The sequence below is a fragment of the Schistocerca nitens genome, chromosome 1 (assembly GCF_023898315.1).
Source record: "Schistocerca nitens isolate TAMUIC-IGC-003100 chromosome 1, iqSchNite1.1, whole genome shotgun sequence".
NCBI classification, from domain to species: Eukaryota; Metazoa; Arthropoda; class Insecta; order Orthoptera; family Acrididae; genus Schistocerca; species Schistocerca nitens.
Genome location: NC_064614.1, coordinates 207114534 through 207136978, shown reverse-complemented (window position 1 = coordinate 207136978; position 22445 = coordinate 207114534). Strand labels below are relative to the sequence as shown.

The 22445-nt window shown below is 45.3% G+C and overlaps 1 protein-coding gene across 2 annotated transcripts in view; it reads right to left on the bottom strand.

Annotated features, from left to right (window-relative positions):
* Window positions 1-249: 249 nt before the first annotated feature.
* LOC126245939 (early growth response protein 4-like) overlaps window positions 250-22445 on the bottom strand; it is a 157088-nt gene continuing 134892 nt past the window's right edge. The window contains exon 2 of one of the 2 annotated variants that reach the window (XM_049948358.1): window positions 250-4573. In XM_049948358.1, the coding sequence (XP_049804315.1) occupies window positions 2821-4573 (1753 nt within the window). In that variant the 3' untranslated portion in view covers window positions 250-2820. The remainder of the gene's footprint in view (window positions 4574-22445) is intronic. The other variant, XM_049948357.1, reaches the window with a different exon arrangement.

Below are 22445 nucleotides of genomic sequence, written 5' to 3'. Positions count from 1 at the left end.
GTCGCATCTTTTACTGTGATATGTGTGTTTAAATCAATGAGTACAAATTATGTTATATCTGAGATGTTTACTTGTATGTTTCTCGGCAGTTTATAACCTACCCTATTTATTTTGATTCACTCTTTTTTTGCCACAGTTCTCATTGTTGTTCCACGTAATGTTTCTAATCAGAACTTTTTAACTTTTACTGAGAGGTTTAGGGAGTTAAGGGGTATTAAGAACACAAGGAAAATATTTTTAGTTCAGCATTTATATTCCTTTTTTTAAATTTGACAACATATTCTCCCATCGCATTGTAACAACACATTACAGCCATTTAAAGTGATCATATAGAAAACATCAACTTGTACATCTAATGCTCAGAGACAGGAGAATGTACAAATAAATATTTTGAGTGAGTGTTTCACTATTTATAATAGATACATGTTCATTTTAAATTCATCAATTCTTTCGTTTCCAAATATCACATTTATAAAAACAGCCTCACGAGAGATTTCAGTAACCTGCATAGATTGTGACGAGTAACAGAATTATTTGACAAGGAGGATCGAGGTTTCTGCAGCATAAATTTTTCGGTGTGTTGTGACAATAAAACACTGTTCACATTTAAAATATTAAGTTTCACAATTTCTTTCACGAAAATACATCATCTTCACTAAGCACATGTTAACAATTAAACCACGTAACGCGGAATTAATATATGATTTTTTCTGTACAACAGTTAGAAACACGGGTAGTGGAGGCCAAGTGTGGCAATAGTAACAGCAGTCAGAAGAAATAGGTCAACAATATTACACTTTTAAAGAGATAATTTATTTACAGTTCAGTTTTAGTATATGTATATATATATACACATTTCGACGATTTTAATCCCTTTTATTTGGCTACTATGGCATTTTAGGCCTAAAATTTGTACACTTCTTTTTTTCGGGTGGTTAAAGTTCCACCATAACAACTGCAACACGATACGAAAAACTTTCTTTTCTATCTAACCTTCTATCCTGTACTCTCTTTAATAGCCAGTCTGCTTAGCATCGTTGTGTTTGGGATGAGAAGAAGCAGAGATCCATCGCGACTTTGGTTAAAGCTTCATCAACACACACATGAGCTTGTGAAGGGGTGCAAATTGACATGAAACTGTTTACACGCATGACGCACATTCGTACAAGTATGAATTAATCCAGAAACCACACGGGGCAAATTAAAGCTCGCTATTGCCAACCTACGGCAGTCTTTAGAAAAGGAAATAGAGTGTAAGAATTTCAGCTATAATTTGTTGTCAGAATGGAAACAGAAAGTTATTCATCTCGAACATGTATTGTGAGACTGGGGCAGATGGAGCAAGCTTATTCACACACACTTATGCACGACTTTCGCAGGTTTGATGCACCAACGAAACGAGATCGGAAATATTTTGCAGTGCACGTCCGTGACCACAGAACGGTAACTAGCCACTGTAGCTGAGAGGCACCATGAAGACTTTCCAATAGGTGACGCTCAGACACGGAAGAAGGATCGGTATAGCACTAATTACATAGCGTAAGAATGGGTTAAGGGTGATAAATTGATCATTAACACTTAACGTTACCTGCACACCTAAATGAAGTGAATGAATGTATTTTACAACAGTGAATAGCCCAATGTACTGGAGCCAAACTACTAACGGTATGCATGGAACATGTAGGTGTTTTCTCTGCAAGATCAGTAATTCTCGTGGAGTGGTAAATTCCGATAGAAACACAGAGAGCCTTTCCTACTTACAACATTGACAGCGCTAGTTGAAAATCTCTGTGGCCACGGACTGGGGACAGTTTGGCTCGCTACTGATGCTAAACACTCTGGATATGAATGCAGAATTTTAATAAGGCAAGTTCCCGGCTACGCCGGCCTGTTCGCAAAAAACAATGCGTCTTTCTCCACCATCTGTGCGTGTATGACTGTAGCTAGTAAAAACGACCACATCAACATCAATTTAGACTTTTAAAAAATTTACAACCACAGGTAATTTGAACAACCTCTTTTTTTATACACACTTAGCCAACTGTTTCTTTAAAATAAAAAAGGACACTAATTTCCTTTTGTGTAAAAAAATCTAATTTACGGAATGTTGTTTTGTGATAAAACATTTGTTATTTGGCAACACTTCAAGTATGTAACAGTTACAAAAATGTAAATACAACAGCTTATTCTTCTTTTTCTTACTTGTTCACCTTACTCAATTAATTAAAGCCATTTTGTTATTTTGTTTCTCTCTCTCTCTATACATGTTAAAGCCGCAAACCGGCTGGCATTAAAACAACTTAAAGCACGGATTATTACACACGGCGTGTCAGAAACTGTAAAGATCCGATTAGCAAATGAAACTTGTACAAAAATAGGACTGCCGTGGCAGGGCGCGATTTTTGCACACACACACAGCCACAGGGTTCTTCCGAGAAGGAAAAGAAAAAAAAAATGCAGCACAGCGCCTTCCGTCGAGCCCATCTCTCTCTGTTTTCGTCGAAGAAGGGGGAAACTTCTCCACAGTCATCGAGTCTCTTGTATAGACATTACATATATGAAACGACAACAATAATAGTTTACACGTACACACACATTTACAACAACATCAATTCAGATATATTTTCTTCTCTCCAAATTGACGAAAAGAAGCGAGTGAACTGTTTGTTACACACGGAATTTCCGGAGTAGCGTAATACGCTCCATTACAACGCGGTAAAGTGTTTGTATGGTTCCGACACTTTTTGGGGGGCTTAAGGGGTGGGAAAAGATTCTCGCGTTTGTTTTTAAGCGTCTGCGGCGCCGTTTGCGTTCTCAGTCTCATTTCCGTTGTCGTCGGCCGCCAAGTCGACGACAAGAACGATGAGAATGACGCTCCTGAACCTGTACACCCACAAGTGGTTGACGGAGTCGGAGAAGAGGTGGATCACGGACGCAGAGGGCGAAGAGACGAGACGAGGGACGGGGGAGTCGGTGGGAACCGGCGACAGGCGGGCGGCGGGCTCCGCCCTCGGTTCGGGGTCGCCTTCGGTTTCGGCTCCGGGTTCGGATTCGTGTTCGGGTTCGGAGTCGATCTCGGCCTCGGCCTCGACTTCGCCGTCGGCTCGTGATGGTGGCGGTGGTGGTGGTGGTGGTGGCCCGGCGTCGGAGCCGGCAGGTGGGGCTCAAAGTGACGTCGTGACCGGTAGCGCCAGAGCGTCCTCCACCTGCTGCATGCCGCTCGTCGACGCGTGGCCGTGTGCGTGGGGGTGGTGGCCGTGCGGGTGGCCGTGGTGGTGGTGCGACAGGTGGTGGTGGTGATGCAGCGCCTGCTGCTGCTGCTGCTGCTGCTGCTGCTGTTGCTGTTGCTGCTGCTGCTGCTGCTGCGCCGTCGACGTGCTCGTCACCAGCTTGCTCTCCTTCTTCATGCGCTGCTTGAGGTGCACCTTGGCGTGCCGCTTCTTCTCGTCGGAGCGCGCGAACTTGCGGCCGCAGACGTCGCAGCTGAAGGGCTTCTCCCCCGTGTGCGTGCGGATGTGCGTCGTGAGGTGGTCGGAGCGCGAGAAGGAGCGCATGCAGATGCGGCACTGGAACGGCTTCTGCCCCGTGTGGATGCGGATGTGCCTCGTCAGCTCGTCGGACCGCGAGAAGCGTCGGTCGCAGTTCTCGACGGGGCAGGCGTACGGCCGCTCGTGCACCGGCGTCTTGCTCGGCCGGTTGGGGTACTTCCGCGGTTTCACCGGCACCAGCTTGAGCGGCACGTTCGACTGCTGGTACACCTGCGACAGGATCTCGTGGCCCTTGCTGGTGGACGGGTTGTACTCGGCGAGCTGCACCTGAGGGGAATACGCCTGCGACGGGCGCTGCGCCTGCTCGCCGCCGTTGCCCTGCGCCGACGGCGGCTGCTGGACGTCGCCGCCGAAGACGGCGGCCGCAGCGGCGGCGACCACCGCGGCGGCGGCGGAGGTGGGCGGCTCCTGCTTGGGGACGAGCCCGGAGGGGCCCGCTGCCGCTGCCGCCGCGGCGTACTCCTGCTGCTCCAGCCAGGGGTACTTGCCCGACGGCCGGCCGTACAGCTCGGGCTGCTGCGAGACGTCGCTGACGCAGCTGGGGTAGCCGGGCGGCTGTTTCAGCGGTAGGTTGTCCATGGACAGCCCCAGCAGCTCCGCTTGCTGCTGCTGCTGGGTCCGCACATCTTCGTACGCGCCGCTGGCCGGGCTGCCGGGGTACGACTGCGGCGGCGCCAGACCGAAGAACTGTTGCTGCTGCTGCTGCTGTTGCTGCTGTTGCTGCTGCTGCTGCGCCAGCTTGTCGGTCAGCCACTGGTCGCTCGCGGTGGCCGTGAAGATGCCCCTGTAGCTGACCCTGCCCTGCGATCCGGGGTACATGGTGCTGCCGGCGGTGTTGCTCGACTCTTCGTCTGGCGTGGCGGCGGAGGCGGGGGCGGAGGAGGGCGCGGGGGCGGCGCTCGTGCCCGGCTCCGGGCTGAGGCGCGCCTCCGGCTTGGCGTCGACGAGGGCGGGACTCGCGGTCGCGGCTGAGGGCGTTCCAGCAGCGGAGGGTTCCAGCGACAGCTCCTCGGGGTCCAACGAACCTGCAACAACACAACGGACACGCGCCATTACCTTACTGCCTCTCCTGCCGTCGTCATTATTAACATTCGATGATATCTTTTCGTTTATTTATTTATTTATTTATTAAAGAGACGTCTCCATGGCCATGGAACGAGTCAGTACATGAAATTATAACGTGATATTAGAAACAGATAAAATGAAATATAAGAAAAGTATTCAGGCGACAATTCGTAAGTTTAAATAAAGAAAACCAACAATGTAACACTGGAATTTGCTTAATTTTTCAGCTCTTCCAGGAGCTCCTCGGCAGAATAGAAGGAGTGTGCCATGGGGAAACTCTTCAGTTTAGACTTAAAAGCGTTTGGGCTACTGCTAAGATTTTTGAGTTCTTGTCGTAGCTTATTGAAAATGGATGCAGCAGAATAGTGCACTCCTTTCTGCACAAGAGTCAAGGGAGTGCATTCCACATGCAGATTTGATTTCTGCCTAGTATTAACTGAGTGACAGCTGCTAACTCTTGGGAAAAAACTAATATTGCTAACAACAAACGACATTAAAGAAAATATATACTGTGAGGGCAATGTCAGAATTCCCAGACTATTGAATAGGGGTCGACAAGAGGTTCTCGAACTTACGCCACATATAGCTGGAACAGCCCGTTTCAGTACTATAACCGAAACAGCTGTCTTTAGAAAAAGGAAGAAGGTTTAACGTAAAGTCTACGACGATTTTCGGAAAACAGCATTGAATTGGAGAAGGAAAACTGCGAACATTAATCATAAATAATGATGTTAAGTGGCAGGCAATGTGCAGGTTTAAGAACTAGTCTACAGCAACATATGATGAAAGGAATGCTGTTGTGCAGTGGACCACGGGTTCTTATCACTGACCCCTTTGCATTTCGTCCTGAGATGGCGTGCGAGCGCCATAAATGTGATTGGGCAGCTATACATGTCTCGATTGCTATAACGGAACCGTAATGTTTTACTAGAAAGTAAGTAACGCGTTTCCTCACTGTTGGAATATTCCCTCACTGGTTCCTTAGAGTATTCCTTTCTGTGAAGTAAAATGAATTTTTCTGTGTAAATTTTCCCCTCTGGCACCGATCTCTTTTCAATATCATATATTGAAAATTTCTCGGGTATTCAGCTGGGTAGCGTCGTCCAAAAGGTGCGATATTTCGGCAAGACGACTTCTTGCCATCTTCAGACGATCAGAAAATCTAATTAAGTCGTGGAAATCGAAACTGGTAACATATCTAATGACTACCGAGCGAGGTGGTGCAGTGATTATGGCACTGGATGCACTTTCGGGAGAACAGGATTTTGAATTTTGACTTCGGTTCTCCATTGTTTCCCTAATTCCGTTAACGTTGAAAGCTGGATACTTCATTTCGAAGGGAAAAGGCCGGTTCTCGCCTTCACTCTTCCACAGTGAGAACTGACGCTCAGTCTCTAAGGATCTCGTCAACGATGGGACTCAACATCAAATGGCTCTGAGCAGTATGGGACTTAACATCTGAGGTCATCAGTCCCCTAGAACTTAGAACTACTTAAACCTAACCAACCTAAGGACGCCACACACATCCATGCCCGAGGCAGGATTCGAACCTGCGACCGTAGCGGCCGCGCGGCTCCAGACTGAAGCGCCTAGAACCGCTCGGCCACATTGGCCGGCGACTCAACATCCTACTAATCTTCGTTAGTACTGTCCCAGTGATGTACAAGTGAACGCCATTCACGGATTAGGTCTTAGGCTTGTTACGACTCACCAACTTTTGTGTACAAAGGTGGTACGTGAAGCGATCTGTGATCGTGGGAAATTTGATAAGTATGTTGCCAGTCCCTCCATTCAGTATTACCAGTTGTTAAATCCAGGTGATGTCGCGGCTTTTTTTACTCAAGCAGCTCCTAATTTGGCCCAACAAGGATGAGCAGACTTCGTCCCAGACCCCCTACACCAGAAAAATCCGAGCAGGTACCGGGAATCGAACCCGGTTGCTTCCGCACCGAAGGCAGCGACGCTATCCATTCGGTTACGGAAGCGGTCTCAATATCTAAACAAAACTGTGGTTCCAGGAGAAGAACATATCGGGTCAGCACCTCTCCTGTTGGTTAGGAGCCCCAGCGCCTTAGTTCAGACCTGTGGCACAGGTGAACGTCCCTCACTGGTGGTGCCTCGAAAACAGAGTGCCAACCAGCCAGACGGCCGGGCTGCTGGTAAGCGGGTGAAGGGGATGCGGAACTGGGCCGCGGGCCGCAGCCACCAGCCGTGACGCGCCGACCTTGGCGTCAGATCCGCGAGTGACGCGGCACGGGACGCCGGGCCGCCAGGCTGCTCGGCTACCGAGCTCTGCCCAACAGGATCACTGACCCTCCTCGCCCCAAAAGCCCTCCGCGGTCTGCAATATTGCAACAGTGGTGTAAAAAGCCGGTCATTGTTTTGCGAGAAATAGTGTGCTTTAGATACGTCGTCGCCCTATACCCGCGGCCAAGCGCTTCTAGGCACTACAGTCTGGAACCGCGCGACCGCTACGGTCGCAGGTTCGAATCCTGCCTCCGGCATGGAAGTGTGTGATGTCCTTAGGTCAGTTAGGTTTAAGTAGTTCTAAGTTCTAGGGGACTGATGACCTCGGAAGTTAAGTCCTATAGTGCTCAGAGCCATTTGAACCATTTTGTACCCGCACTCACTACTGGAATAGAGTAACAGTTATCTCAGCGAGAACAATTAGTTAACTCCCGGTGGTCTGTTGAATTTAATCAATATTTCTTCGTTACACTGCTCATGTTGCTGGGTGACTCGTCAGGCTCGATTACTCACTGAAGCCTAAAATAAAAATAAAAAGTCTCGTTTCCGATGTTGTTTCAACATAAAACGAAAAGATTTAGTACAGAAAAGACGATATTTTCTGAATATGTAAATTTGGAAAATGTGACAGCTGGACACTATTGAAAACAGAAAGCGCCTAGAAGAGACGGAAATTTGGCTTTGGAGCAGGCAATCGAGGACCGCCCGGATAGAATAGGAATCGAATGAGATGTTTTAAAAGAGTTTAACGAGCGAAGAAACATCATACCAAATATTAAAAAAAATGAAACTATATTTAGTCACACAAATTAAGTTTTTAAATAATATACTAGGTAGCAAAAATATTTGGGAAATAAACACAAGGTAAGGCAAAGAAACAAAATAGAATTTACTGACGGAAAAAAATTCATAAATTAACGAGAACTGATGACAGCATAAATCAAAGAAAAGTGGTTGCAGTGAAGGACCCACAAGCTGATAATCATCATAATGATGCTTCGAAAATATGTGGAAAGCTGCAGAAGATTAAACGATTACCTTGTGGACTCCAGAGGACAGTCTGTTAGCGGCCGGCCGCTGTGACCGACCAGTTCTAGGCGCTTCAGTCTGGAACCTCGCGACCGCAACGGTCGCAGGTACGAATCCTGCCTCGCGCATGGATGTGTGTGATGTCCTTAGGTTAGTTAGGTTTAAGTAGTTCTAAGTTCTAAGGGAGTGATGACCACAGATGTTAAGTCCCACAGTGCTCAGAGCCAGTTTTTAACAGTCTGTTAGCAATATTTTGCCCCTAATCAAAAACGAAAGCCGAGTGTCAGCTGGACTTTACGATTTTTTTGTTGACACTCGGAAAGTAATAATCTTTCGACACATTACAGCCATAGTGTGTTAACAAAATAACTTCCTAACTTCCTGCCTTCAGTATTGGAAAAATAAATTAGCTTTAAAGAGTGATGATGAAAATGGATGCCCAATAATTGAGAAATTTCTTCCCATAATGAGAGTATTTAGAAGTTTAAAAATATCTTGTGGCTTGGGACTGGAACCAGAGCTTTCGCCTCTTCATGTAAACGCCCGTACTAACCGAACCTTCCGAAAATGAGTCTTCGTCAGACAAAACCTTAATGTGGGAATACTTCTCACACTTCACAGGAACCCTTAGAAATGATATGGAAGAAGACGGGGGTTGTACATAAAATTAATCTTTCCCTCTTCAGCAAAGTGTATGCAGCAATAAAACTTCCAGAGCTGGATTCGAACCCGGACCTTCCCCTGTAATGTCTGCTCCACGCCGACTTTGTAACGAACGTGTGTCACTAGTGTTATTATCTCCAGGCCGTGCTGTGATTCCAAAGCGATGAAATGGCGTGTGCATGTGTGCACCTTCCATAAGGTGAATACAACAAGCGCACTTGCTGAATAGCCATTCCTGTTGAATGTAGCATCGCTTTATTGTATTCGCTTGTCGGTCGTATCCACACATTACAGTTTATGCAACCTGGAAGCATTCATATGCAAATCCCCGGCGTGTTAGCTGCGCGTGCCGGGACATAACCACTACGGAAGGCGATTTATGCAGGGTCTCATTAATTTTCGACCCAGCAGGTACACAAAGCGCAGTTTGAGGCGGGTGCTGCCTCGTTCAGCCGGCACGTCCCATCTCTGCGCCTGCGCGCCTCTGGGACGCGCCTTATAGCTCAGCCTTGGGTCATAAAGTGCCTTAATTTGAAGTCAGAGGTCAACAGTAGTTAGCCTGGCGCAACGGCCAGGCCATTCCTCCATTCGGAGACACTTATTGGAAGGCTCTTAGCATTCTTTCACAGATACCCGTCCGTGAGATACACAAACTGAGCAGCTGAACATGACATGTCGCATCACTTAATCGTAACAGGCAAAATACCAATACTGGTTACCGCCGCCGCCTACGAAATACATTAACAAGACTTGTTGAGAAACTCGATCAGTCAAGAACCTTTAGTGCTGCACTTTTTCTGTGACTTTACAGAGTGATCACCATCAAATAATGAGATACGTTTTTTAGAAATGTCTTCACATGCAGTATGAACTCTTCATAGGGGGAGTGGGTGACGCAAAATCGAGGTAAATATCGCATCAATAAGTCGTCTGTGACATGGTGGCAAAATGGCCAGGTCACAAATTGAAAGGTTCTGGTTCAGTTGTGAGTCAGACCTAGTATTTTTTCTGTTGTTTACCAATTTTACCTCTGAAAACGATTTGTATAAGTGAAAACATTCAATATTCGGGGTGTGCGTTAAACACTAGATTCCTCTATTACTAGTTTTGAAGCTGGTTCAAAGGTCACAGTTGAGCAAGGTCCAAGGATACTAAAGTACCGAAGTGTTCAGAACAGTCTCCGGACAGAGGGCATCTTTATATTTGCCATCAAGTAATACACTAAATCAGTCATGAGGGATGATCTGATTTCGAGAAGAGAAAGTGACTAATAATTGCTTCTAAAGTCACTGTTCAGAGTGCAGAAGATATTTCCATAAGCTGTCATTGTTGTTGTTTAGTACGGATTTCTGAATTCAAAATAATGAAGCTCGGGGTTGTCTGTATGTCTCTTACTCGAACACCCGCTTTCCTAGACACGGAATCCGCGGTAAATAGGAGTTTATATACATACGATAATAGAGGCGATCTTCTTTAGGAAGCGCGATACTACACTACATCACATTAGATCCGCCAAGCAAATGTTAATGGAATGAGGCATGTGAGATAACAATTGCTTTCTTCACACTGCACCTTAGAATACTCACATTCGACATAAATGTATTCGTGCCTAGATGCATTGGGAAGTCCATTTGTTCCTGTGCTGCTCGATGTGGTACACCCACCATTGGAATAAAAATAAAGACAAATAATATTAAGGAAGATACTCGAGGTGTTTGTCACTGAGAAGAAAGTCCTTGTACTATAAATAAAATACACTCGTGTGTTAGTAATAAATGCACATACCAACAAATCATCTACCAAAAAATAGCGAATTTGAAAACTATAACGAAGGAATAATTTGACACCACATAACTCACCATATAGTTGAATTCGATAGCTTGAAGTAGCATTCTGACGAGAAAAACCAGAAACACTTCTTCGGTACTATCCTTGTAGTGTAATCCCTTTATCACGACAAGCAGATTCCTGGACGTAGCTATCTTATCACCACATCTTACCTTGAGATGTAGATTATAGTTTACGTGATGCGAACAAAATTTTCTTTTGGCCATGCTCCACAGTGTATCAGTATCTTTTCGGCAGTTGTGTCCAGAAAAAAAAGTGTTAGCTGCATGTTAAAATTTTAAAAATATCTGACATCTGTGAGCAAATACTTTATCAGCTTAAGGCAACGGTGATGCATATTTAAGAAGTTCTATATGACTGCGAATCCTAGTGACGAAAAATTAGTCATTTGGTAAAGAAGCATCGGCTGCCAAATTCGGAAAGCTGAGAACGGCGGGTTAGCATTATGCCCCTATATGCTCCCCACAATTCATCCAATCGACTTGGCTTATGTGACACGGTAGCAGGTAGGCATCGCGTAGTCTTTAGGGCCAAATCGTAACGTTTCTTTTTCTACTGCGAAGAAACGAGAACAGTTCGTACATTCTGTATTTTGCATAAGAGCCGAGAAGAAACAATAGCGACCATCAGCGTGCACATAAAAGTGTACAGAGTCTCCCGCTCCGTAATGCTATCGATTAGAACAGATGCAACTGATTAACAAATGCCACGAAATAGCGTTCCCTCTGCTCTGTAGAGGGGCCTGCCGTAGACGGACACACTCGCGAGTGACCTGGCTGGTCGGCAGATTGTTCCGCGAACTCGCGCCTCGCCAGGGATTTCGGCTCGTCTTCCCGCGCGAACGATAATGGCCGGTGGTTATGAAACGGCGTGACGTCGCCGCTCTGGCGGCTCTGAGGAAACGCTGATGACTAAGGCTGCCTCTGGCGGGCCAACGGTTCGCGCTCCGCAGAGCCGTCAGTCCAGGTGGCCCGCACAAACCAGAGGAAAGCTGCAAAGGCCACAGTTCCACAGCCTTCCTTCTCTTTATGTTCCCTACATGGCCTGTGCTCCGCTGCCGATATCACGATGTCACAGATACCTCATATAGCACACCTTTCCCTTTCACTGGAGAAAATCGTGCAGCAGATTCATGTGTATTAGGAGAAAACATATTTTATTTCGACACCTCGTTACAATGAAATACATTACGTGATTATACCGTGCACGTGTTGCCCTAAGGCTCGTAAATATTTCAAGAACTTTACTTTTATACAACACCAAGAGCTAATAATAAAACTTTTACATGCCACCGGTTTCTGTCGCACTGATCGCCTTCAAGTAACACAAAATCGTAATAGCAGCCTGTTTGCCATCACTTTTGTTATTTATGCCACAATGGAAGTAATGCCATATAATCTGCTATAACAGTTTTATGTTGCCAGTGGTGATCGTTTCGATCCAAACTAGCTGGCTAGTATATAAATGTTTCATTTATTAGCGCCTCTTACTGTTACATGAAAAACACTTTCTTTAAACATCTATTACCTGTCACTCCACAACCTTTCACTCCCCACGGCACTTTTAAAAGGCTTATCTCTGCATTTGTAGATCAAATCTATATTTTAATGCATAACCCGTCCTACGACTACGGCATTTTTGCCTTTCTTGTTAACTCGCCCGTCGCACCATCCCAAAACTGTGAAAGTAATCGTCACACACGCACGCACACACACACACACACACACACACACAAACACACACACTCTCTCTCTCACGCATACACACACACACACACACACACACACACACACAGGCGCGCCGTCTCTTCCTAAAGAAAGAAAGAGGGCCGTTCGATACTCATCAAGGCAAGCAAAGCACTGTAGAATAAGTAGTCACAGCTTTACAGCTTTTTGTCGCAACACAATGTCGAACCGACAGTTGATATGAGACTTTCATAATTTTCCACGCGTAACGAAATGAGGAGCGAGTATCACTTATATAACCACTCGTTTGAATCACTTTCGTGAGTAGTACTGGCTTACCAAAAAAAAAAAAAAAAGATACGTTAGGAATTTCGCACTTTCACTGCCAATTATATGAAGAACCCGCCAGGGTAGCCAGGGTAGCCGAGAGCTTCCTGGACTCGCGTAGGCGCGCCGGCCCCGGATCGAATCCGCCAGGCGGATTAACGACGAGGGCCGGTCTGCCGGCCAGCCTGGATGTGGTTTTTAGGCGGCTTTCCACATCCCGCTAGGTGAATACCGGGCTGGTCCCCAAGTTCGGCCTCAGACATTTGAAAACGTTCGCAGTCTTTCATGACGCAGACAGCCGGGGTACACACTTCCGTCCCGGGGGGTTCAGGGTGGCGTCAGGAAGGGCATCCGGCCATCCTTTGGCATTAACAAACCCGACCCCGCGTTGGAGCGGGATAAAGGCCCAAGAAAGAAAGAAACTGCCAACTGAATGAAGAGGGATAATTTCTTAAGCCGCCACTGACGATTAAGAAAAGTGTATCTGAAACTGGCTGAATTAAGGGAAGCAATATCTTCGTTATTCATTTTTGCAATAAATCTGTGTATTCACTCACGGTCTGCTATAACATATTGTATAAAAGAGTCGTACTTAAAAATTGGCGTAAAATTCACCGAAAGAGAGCGCTATACAAAGATAAGCTAGAAATTGTGCCTCGGCCTGTTTCAGGTGACCATCTCAGAATTCGACGGAGAAGATCAAGGGTAGGTACGTTTTTAGACACATCGGCTTGTATTAGTCGCCTAAGCTTGTCAGAGGAAGGTCTCGAACGTCCTCCGGTAGAACCAACGCCCGCGAGATCTCGGGGAAGAGTAGTGATCCACGCTTTCTTGAGACGCCCCGTTGCCTCTCAGATAACTACTGGTACGGGTGTCCTTGGCGTGACATTAGAACAGCTCAACGTTCCTCTCTCTTATCTCCTCCGGCTGACTTCTTGCGGCTTCGCCAAGAATAGTGACGTAAACCGCTACGTAACTTTTTATCAGTGAACTTTGCGCCTGTATGTATGTGTGCTTTAATTGCATCACGGATCCAAAATAGTTTCCCTTCTCCCTACCTCGCAGTGACGCGGCAGGACTGCGGCAGGGTTATCGCAGCTGGCGGATATCATGACCTAGGCGTGTAGCGTGCTATTGCAGGCGAACGGTGAGTGCTGTTTCGCGACTATGAAACCGCTTTTACAAGCTTTTTTTACGACCCATCAGCGGTTGTAGGTTACTTGAAGACTATGAACATTTCAGCAGAAGTTCCTTTACAAGCAGTAGAACTGGCCGCAGCTTTGCGGATGGCAAAGTACAGGTTTATGGTAAATAATATTCCATGGCTCATAATTATGTAGTAGCTTTGCATTTCCTGAATACACATGATTCCTATTTGTAGCGTCTACTTAGTTCCGTCTTGCTATAAATATACATAAACTGTACATCTTCGAGCTATTAGACTTCTTCTTTTGCCGATCTGTTTAGCCTTGCCTCCCATTTCATAGCACTACAGTTTTCCCAGCTCCATTTCAACCATTCTAACGCTCCCTGTGACTGGTGCAAAAACTCGACCGAAGCTGTTTGTTGTTTATCCGCTCTAGTGAAGATCTACTCTCTCCTACTATTCTGTTTCTTGACGCTTCATCCTCCTCTAGCTACTGAAATGCGTAATAAAAACAGTACAGACAATTATTTTTCCTTGGTGGACTGGATTCATGATCTCGTTGATCGAGAAGGTTCTTGAACGAGAAGTAGCGGTTACTAGATCGGAACGTGACAACGTTTGGGAGAGCAGTGTCTTGCTTCATTGTAAGACACTAACACTTTTTGTTCCTTCCAACTGTCTTAGTGTTAGACAGTCTGTCACGATTTTCTCTCGTGGGCCAACCTCTTCACCTTTGAGAAACATTTCCACCCAACGTCTTCAATTATTTATTAGATATATTCTAATCTCTGCCTTCTCTTACACATTTTACTTTCTACAACTTCCTATAATACCACAGAAATTATTGGTTCAAATGGCTCTAAGCACTATGGGACTTAACATCTGAGGTAATCAGTCCCGTAGACGTAGAACTACTGAAACCTAACTAACCTAAGGACATCACACACATCCATGCCCGAGGTAGGACTCGAACCTGCGACCGTAGCAGCCGTTTGCTTCCGGACTGAAGCGCCTAGAACTTCTCCACCACAGCGGCCGGCTCAGAAATTATTCCCTAATGTCATAGCGCATGACCTACCCTGTGAAATGTCAGCGTTTCAAAATTAATGGAAGTAAAGTTTCATATATGAATTCATGTTGCAGTACAAAACATTGAAAATCATTAAACGTTAACTGACCGCCTGTCGTGTCATGTTCTACCTCTGGCGTTTGTGGACACAATCTAGAGAGGTATGTGGTTAGCATACCGCTCTTCCGGACTCCCCACCTAGCGTCCGCTACTCTTCATTGAAGGAAATTCACCATTAACGAGGTCGTGCATCCCGTTCTAGACCAACAAGGAAAAATACTTGATACTACCTGGAATCAAGCACAAGAACTCCGCATGCAATTGCACTAATAGTCGTAGAATTTATAAGGCAGGAGGTGATATACTGGCCGAGTGAAGCTTTGATTGGGCTGAGCAGGGTGCTATAAGAGCTCAGTCCTTTGCCAACGAAAGAGGGCGAGTCCAGGCATGAATGCCAAACCAGCACTCTGCTTTAGTTTCTGTTCCATTTTTTAGCGCATTTCAATATCTAGCGGAGGATAAGCGTCGAGATATAGAATACTAACAGAGACTAGGTTTCCATTACTGTTGATAAGTAAGCCCTCACGGCAGATTCTTTAAAGAATCGACCTCCCGCATAGAAAACGCCATATCTCCCGAACTATGTGCCTTATAATAATATAAGTCTGCAGGCACAGTCATTCGTATATGTGGACACTGCCTGCAAGTTATTTAGCGAATATAATTAGTAATCAATTAAAACGTCATGCCTGAAGCCGTAGTTTTACCACACGAATAGCTAAAATAAAGCAAGCGATAGCCGTTCTTCCTTTCATCATTTAGTGGGAGTGTCAGCGAGAAATATTTGCTTCAATCGCTAAGTGCCCTCATTCTCAAATAACGGACGAATATAGTCTGGGTAGTTTGCGCGCAATGCGTTACGCTTTATCAAGAAATATACATAATTTCTCTGTAATATTTGAAATTCACTGTGGTTTTGTTGTTGTTGTTGTGGTCTTCAGTCCGAAGACTGGTTTGTTGCAACTCTACATGCTGCTCTATCCTGTGCAAGCCTCTTCATCTCCCATTACCTACTGCAACCTACATCCTTCAGAATCTGTTTAGTGTATTCATCTCTTGGTCTCCCTCTATGATTTTTACCCTCCGCGGTGCCCTCCAATACTCAAATTGGTGATCCCTTGATGCCTCAGAATATGTCCTACCAACCGATCTCTTCTCCTAGTCAAGTTGTGCCACAAATTTCTCTTCTCCCCAACTCTACTTAATACCTCCTCATTAGTTAGGTGATCTACCCATCTCACCTTCAGCATTCTTCTGTAGCACCACATTTCGAAAGCTTCTATTCTCTTTTTGTCTAAACTATGTATTGTCCACGTTTCACTTCAATACATGGCTACACTCCATACAAATACTTTCAGAAAAGACTTCGTGATACTTAAGTCTATACTAGATGTTAACAATTTTCTCTTCTTCAGAAACGCTTTCCTTGCCATTGCCAGTCTACATTTTATATCCTCTCTACTTCGACCACCATCAGTTATTTTGCTCCCCAAATAGCAAAACTCCTTTACTACTTTAAGTGTCTCATTTCCTAATCTAATTCCCGCAGCATCACCCGATTTAATTCGACTACATTCCATTATCCTCGTTTTGCTTTTGTTGATGTTCATCTTATATCCTCCTTTCAAGACAATGTCTATTCCGTTCAGCTGCTCTTCCAGGTCTTTTGCTGTCTCTGACAGAATTACAATGTCATCGGCGAACATCAAAGTTTTAATTTCTTCTCCATGGATTTTAAATCCTACTCCGAATTTTTCTTTTGTTTCCTTTACTGCTTGCTCAATATACAGATTGAATAACATCGGGGATAGGCTACAACTCTGTCTCACTCCTTTCCAAACCACTGCTGCCCTTTCATGCCTCTCGACTCTTATAACTGCCATCTGGTTTCTGGACAAATTGTAAGTAGCCTTTCGCTCCCTGTATTTTACCCCTGCCACCTGTATGTTGTATGAGATATTAAAAAGCTAATTTTGTGGCCCGTAGAGGCCTTTTGTAAAGGAACTTGTAACTGGGATCGTACCCTGGGTTAGCTCTTTAGTAATAGAGATAAGCAACAGACGGCATAAACTGAGTTGTCGCTTAAGTCAGAGGGAGTATTAGAGTTGTTTGAAGAGTGATGAGGAAGCTGTAGAATTTAGCAGCGGAATGAGAGGGAGAGCCGGCCAGTGTGGCCGAACGGTTAGAGACGCTTCAGTCTGGAGCCGCGCGACCGCACCGGTCGCAGGTTCGAATCCTGTCTCGGGCATGGATGTGTGTGATGTCCTTAGGTTAGTTAGGTTTACGTAGTTCTAAGTTCTAGGGGACTGATGACCTCAGATGTTAAGTCCCATAGTGCTCAGAGCCATTTGAACCATTTGAGAGGGAGAGGCTTTACGGAGCGTTGCGGGGGCGGCTCCGCTGGTGGCGGGGTTAGGGCAGCGCGGGACATCGACCCCTATCGACCGGTGCCTCATCTGGGCCGAGGGGCGACCTTCAGCCCAGGCGGCGCGCCGCTACCCTCACAACAGACGCCGCCTTCACCCCTCACACTGGTTGCTGGGCGCGGCCTGTAGCGCTTACATCACTAGAAACACGTGTCTAAAGGGTGAGCAACTTCAATGTACACATAACGCATCGCGTTTCAGCTCGTATTACACTGTACCACCCTTCGTTAAGTCCAGGTTTAAGATCGTGATAGTTGCACCGAAGGTACCACTGAGCCACTGACTCAATTCGGAAAGGGAGGTATCTAATTCTGCGTCGAGCATTTAGTGCTTTCGACAAACTGCTACACACAAAAATAATAATTACAACAATCAGCGAAAGTCAAACTAGGATCAGAGAATGAAGTTGAGCTAAATCAGGCGATGCTGAGCGAATTAGATCAGAAAAAGAAACATTTGAAGTAATAGATGGCTTTTTTCCTATCTAGCAGCAAGAAAAGTGACGATGGCCGAAATGGAGAGCATTCAAAAGGCAGACTGGCTATAGCGCGAAATTTTTTTTAATCGGATGTTAATTTAAATGTTAAGAAGTCATTTCTGAATATAGTGGTCTGGAATGCAGTCTTGTACGGAAGTGAAACATTGACGATTAACAGTTGAGGCGTGAAGAGGATGGAAACTTGAATACAGTAAGTAGATTCCAATGAATGTAGACTGCGGTATATATGCAGAGACGAAGAGACCTGCACAGGACTTAGTGCAGCTAACCAGTCTTTGGACTAAAGACACAACAACAACAAAGCCATAGTCCGTTTCTTCTTCCATCAACTTCCTCCAGAGTTACAATTCAGTACTGATGGGAAATTGCAGCATTCCAAAAGCACAACCGCCAAAACTGTGTTCAGGAAAAGACACAGCTGACGCTGTAACTTAAAGTATATTCGCATTGGTAGGAACATTAACAGAGACATTTGAAAAGTGTCCTTACGGAAAACCGAATTTAATTTCATACCCCGAATCAGTTGACATTTGCTAACTGGAAAAGGATATCTTTTCTTTGTGCTAGATCTGTTACATCGACATCAATGCGTCGATAAACTCTGAGCCTCTCTGCTTCCTTCAAGATTTTAATTGGTAAATAAGACAACTTTATTCACTTTTGATGAAAATTGACTTTACTTGTTGCAAAAATTTTCGATAATTAGCTTGAAATAGCTGAAATGGTGTTATTAATCAGCTCCTGAGGATTCTAGATTTATGGAATATTCCAGTTTTACCGGAGCTCGATACACGTACATGCACCAAAAATATATAGATTTCTGTTGGAGTACAGCTATCCACGAAGACTGATATTTATGATCAAATTGTATGTATATCCTTTGCCTTTCTTCTACCTGAGTAGCGGTTCATCCAACCAGCGCAATTACGGCTTAATTTGGAAAAGGGACGAGGGTGTACCTTTTTTTCCTTATTGAATGTGTTAGCAGATGTAAAAGTCGTTTAACTACAAGACATACCGTATCTCGCAAGTACCAACAAGGAAGCAAATTGCGGACGTTTCAGTTCATGGATTGACGGTACAGAAAGAGTGAGATAACGCGATTGCAATAGAATGGACTCGCATTTGAGAGAAAATCAGCATCCCATTCCGTGGTTTTTCTAAAACGATCTGGGGAATGTCTGGATGGTTCTTTTGAGCACGGGCACCCCTCTTTCTTTGTCAGCCAAAGCGTGTGCATCAACTCCAATTACCTCTTCGTCGTCGGGATTCTACAGGGAAGTCTTACTTCAGTGCAGTGCTGTTAAGTGATATGGAAACTCAAGAAATGTAGCATCTGTGTTATTTCTTTCAGGTTTTAGTTCATTATTCACTTGAGAGAGTTACGAAAGGCGCAAGAAGTCCAGAGGAGAACGCTTTGACTTTGCGTCAATCACACGTCCACTCGAACCACCTTCAGGACTGAGAGAGCTACATCTACATCTAAATCTACATGATTACTCGGCAATTCACATTTAAGTGCTTGGCAGAGGGTTCATCGAACCACAATGATACTATCTCCCTACCAGTCCACTCCCGAACAGCGCGCGGGAAAAACGAACACCTAAACCTTTCTGTTCGAGCTCTGATTTCTCTTATTTTAGATGATCGTTCCTACCTATGTAGGTTGGGCTCAACAAAATATTTTCGCATTCGGAAGAGAAAGTTGGTGACTGAAATTTCGTAATTAGATCTCGCCGCGACGAAAAACGTCTTTGCTTTAATGACTTCCATCCCAACTCGCGTATCATATCTGCCACACTCTCTCCCCTATTAGGTGATAATACAAAACGAGCTGCCCTTTTTTGTACCCTTTCGATGTCCTCCGTCAATCCCACCTGGTAAGGATCCCACACCGCGCAACAATATTCTAACAGAGGACGGACGAGTGTAGTGTAAGCTGTCTCTTTAGTGGACTTGTTGCATGTTCTAAGTGTCCTGCCAATGAAACGCAACCTTTGGCTCGCCTTCCCCACAATATTATCTATGTCGTCTTTCCAACTGAAGTTGTTCGTAATTTTCACATACAGGCACTTAGTTGAATTAACAGCCTTGAGAATTGTACTATTTATCGAGTAATCGAATTCCAACGGATTTCTTTTGGAACTCATGTGGATCACCTCACACTTTTCGTTATTTAGCGTCAACTGCCACCGGCCACACAATACAGCAATCTTTTCTAAATCGCTTGGCAACTGACACTGGTCTTCGGATGACCTTACTAGACGGTAAATTACAGCATCATCTGCGAACCACCTAAGAGAACTGCTCAGATTGTCACCCAGGTCATTTATACAGATCAGGAACAGCAGAGGTCCCAGAACGCTTCCCTGGGGAACACTTGATATCACTTCAGTTTTACTTGATGATTTGTCGACTATTACTACGAACTGCGACCTTCCTGACAGGAAATCACGAATCCAGTCGCACAACTGAGACGATACCCCGTAGGACCGCAGCTCGATTAGAAGTCGCTTGTGAGGAACGGCGTCAAAAGCTTTCCGGAAATCTAGAAATACGGAATCAACTTGAGATTCTGTCGATACCGGCCATTACTTCGTGCGAATAAAGAGCTAGCTGCGTTGCACAAGAACGATGTTTTCTGAAACCATGCTGATTACATATCAATAGGTCGTGACCATCGAGGTGATTCATAATGTGTGAATACAGTATATGCTCCAAAACCCTACTGCAAACCGACGTCAATGATATAGGTCTGTAGTTCGATGGATTACTCCTACTACCCTTCTTAAACACTGGTGCGACCTGCGCAAATTTTCCAATCTGTAGGTACAGATCTATCGGTGAGCGAGCGGTTGTATATGATTGCTAAGTAGGGAGCACCCAACGCACGTGCTCGCTGGATGACATTAGGTGTCGACCTACAGAGCGTATCCGCGTGCGCGGCTCTTGTGAATGGCTGGTAAGCGCCTTTATGCGCCATTGTTCACGGCCTTGGGCCCGTCGAGCGCCGGAATGTGAGCGCGGACCCCTGAGCGTGCGCCTCCTCCGTGCCCGACACCTCTCTGTTAACGGCGCGCCGCAGCACGGTCGCGATGTATCGTCTCGGGTTTCCCAGGATGCAGTGTCGACCTTGTCTTTCTCCTCCACGCTGGACGCGGACGTAGAGTTTGACATTTTATCAGTGTGTCCAGCTCTCAGAGGCCGTTGCGGAAACCTGACTGACGCTCCGCAACAGGACAATGACATTCACGTTTATTGATGATTCGTGTTTCTCCTCTGCTTCGGCTTTCACACGTAGTGACTCTTTAGGGTGGATGACTGGCAGTAATCAGTGGTGGCAGGCGTAACTGCTGAGTTAAAGATGAACTATGAAGTATTCGGGGATGTGTGCGCGTTAGTGGTGACATTGTCGTTAGCATATATATATATATATATATATATATATATATATATATATATATATATATATTGTAGTAGGGCCACTGTAGTCAACAGCGCTGTTGCTGCAACTAAAGAGAAAATGCTCTTATAATTCCCCTTCTACAGGTGTTCTTATGTCGTGTCGTGTAGTGTACATGCAAAAGTGACTCGCCATTGCTCAGCGAGATTGATTTCTTCGCCTGTTGTGAAGCATGAGGAAGTCTAAAACCCTGACTACATATAATGAAACTGCAGGCTGAAAGTGTAGATCTGAGGCAACTGGATAGGGAAATAGGAAGGGCGGGGGGGGGGGGGGAGCGGGGGTGCGGAGAGGGGTAAGTCGGTAGGGAGAATGGGTGGTGACAGAAGACGGCTATACCCCTCTATTCGTTACTCTGTCATTCAAAACACGATTATGATAATATATCTAGTAAATGACAAGTTGTTAGCGGTTACGGAGCGTCCTGGTAATTGTGCTTTCCGCTGTGCAGCAGTACGTTGCTGTAATCCGTCGTGGGATGAAATGGTGAGCAAGATGTTGGAGAAGTGAGTTGTAAAGGCATTTATTTACCTCTTAAGTGCAGCTGCATTCCAGTGATAAGGTACCTGAGCTGCTACAGAGAGAGTTGTTGCAAACATCCTCATTACAGATCCTGCACTGGCTTACGGAGACTACAGAGAATAACACATCCCTTTGTGAGCGCCGGCATATACTATTAATTTCCTAGTGGCATTTTATAAAGGGGGGCTACCTTTGGGAAGCCTTGCACCAGATTTCTATGAGGTCTGCTTGTTAGTGCTGATATAGTGCTTGATACAAAAAGATCAGATTATAAATGTTCAGATTCGTATAAACGCTCGTCTGACCTATACGGAGTGGTTCATCTGCCCCTATCTGCGGGTGTTTTGCAACCCACAAGGCATTCTGATACCATGAGCAAGATTTTCAGATCCTGTCTCTAGCTAAATGCAAACTATTTAGACCTACAGAAAGCCGGTCGTTGTGGCCAAGCGGTTCTAGGCGCTTCAGTCTGGAACCGCGCGACCGCTACGGTCGCAGGTTCGAATCCTGCTTCGGGCATGGATGTGTGTGATGTCCTTAGGTAAGTTAGGTTTAAGTAGTTCTAGGGGACTGATGACCTCAGATGTTAAGTCCCATAGTGCTCAGTGCCACTCACAGAAAAATGAACGGGCTCTTTTTGTAGTAAACTTGGTGTAGCCACATTTTGTACAGGGATATGTTTTAGCTAGAGACCATAAATTTCGAATTATTCAAGGAAAATGTACGAAAGTGTCCTTCAAACGCGTTTTTCTTTAATAACTCGAAAACTGTGGCCTCCATCGGAAACATATTACAGTACAAAATTTAAAGTAAATTTAAGTATCTTAAATATATTATAAAATGGTCA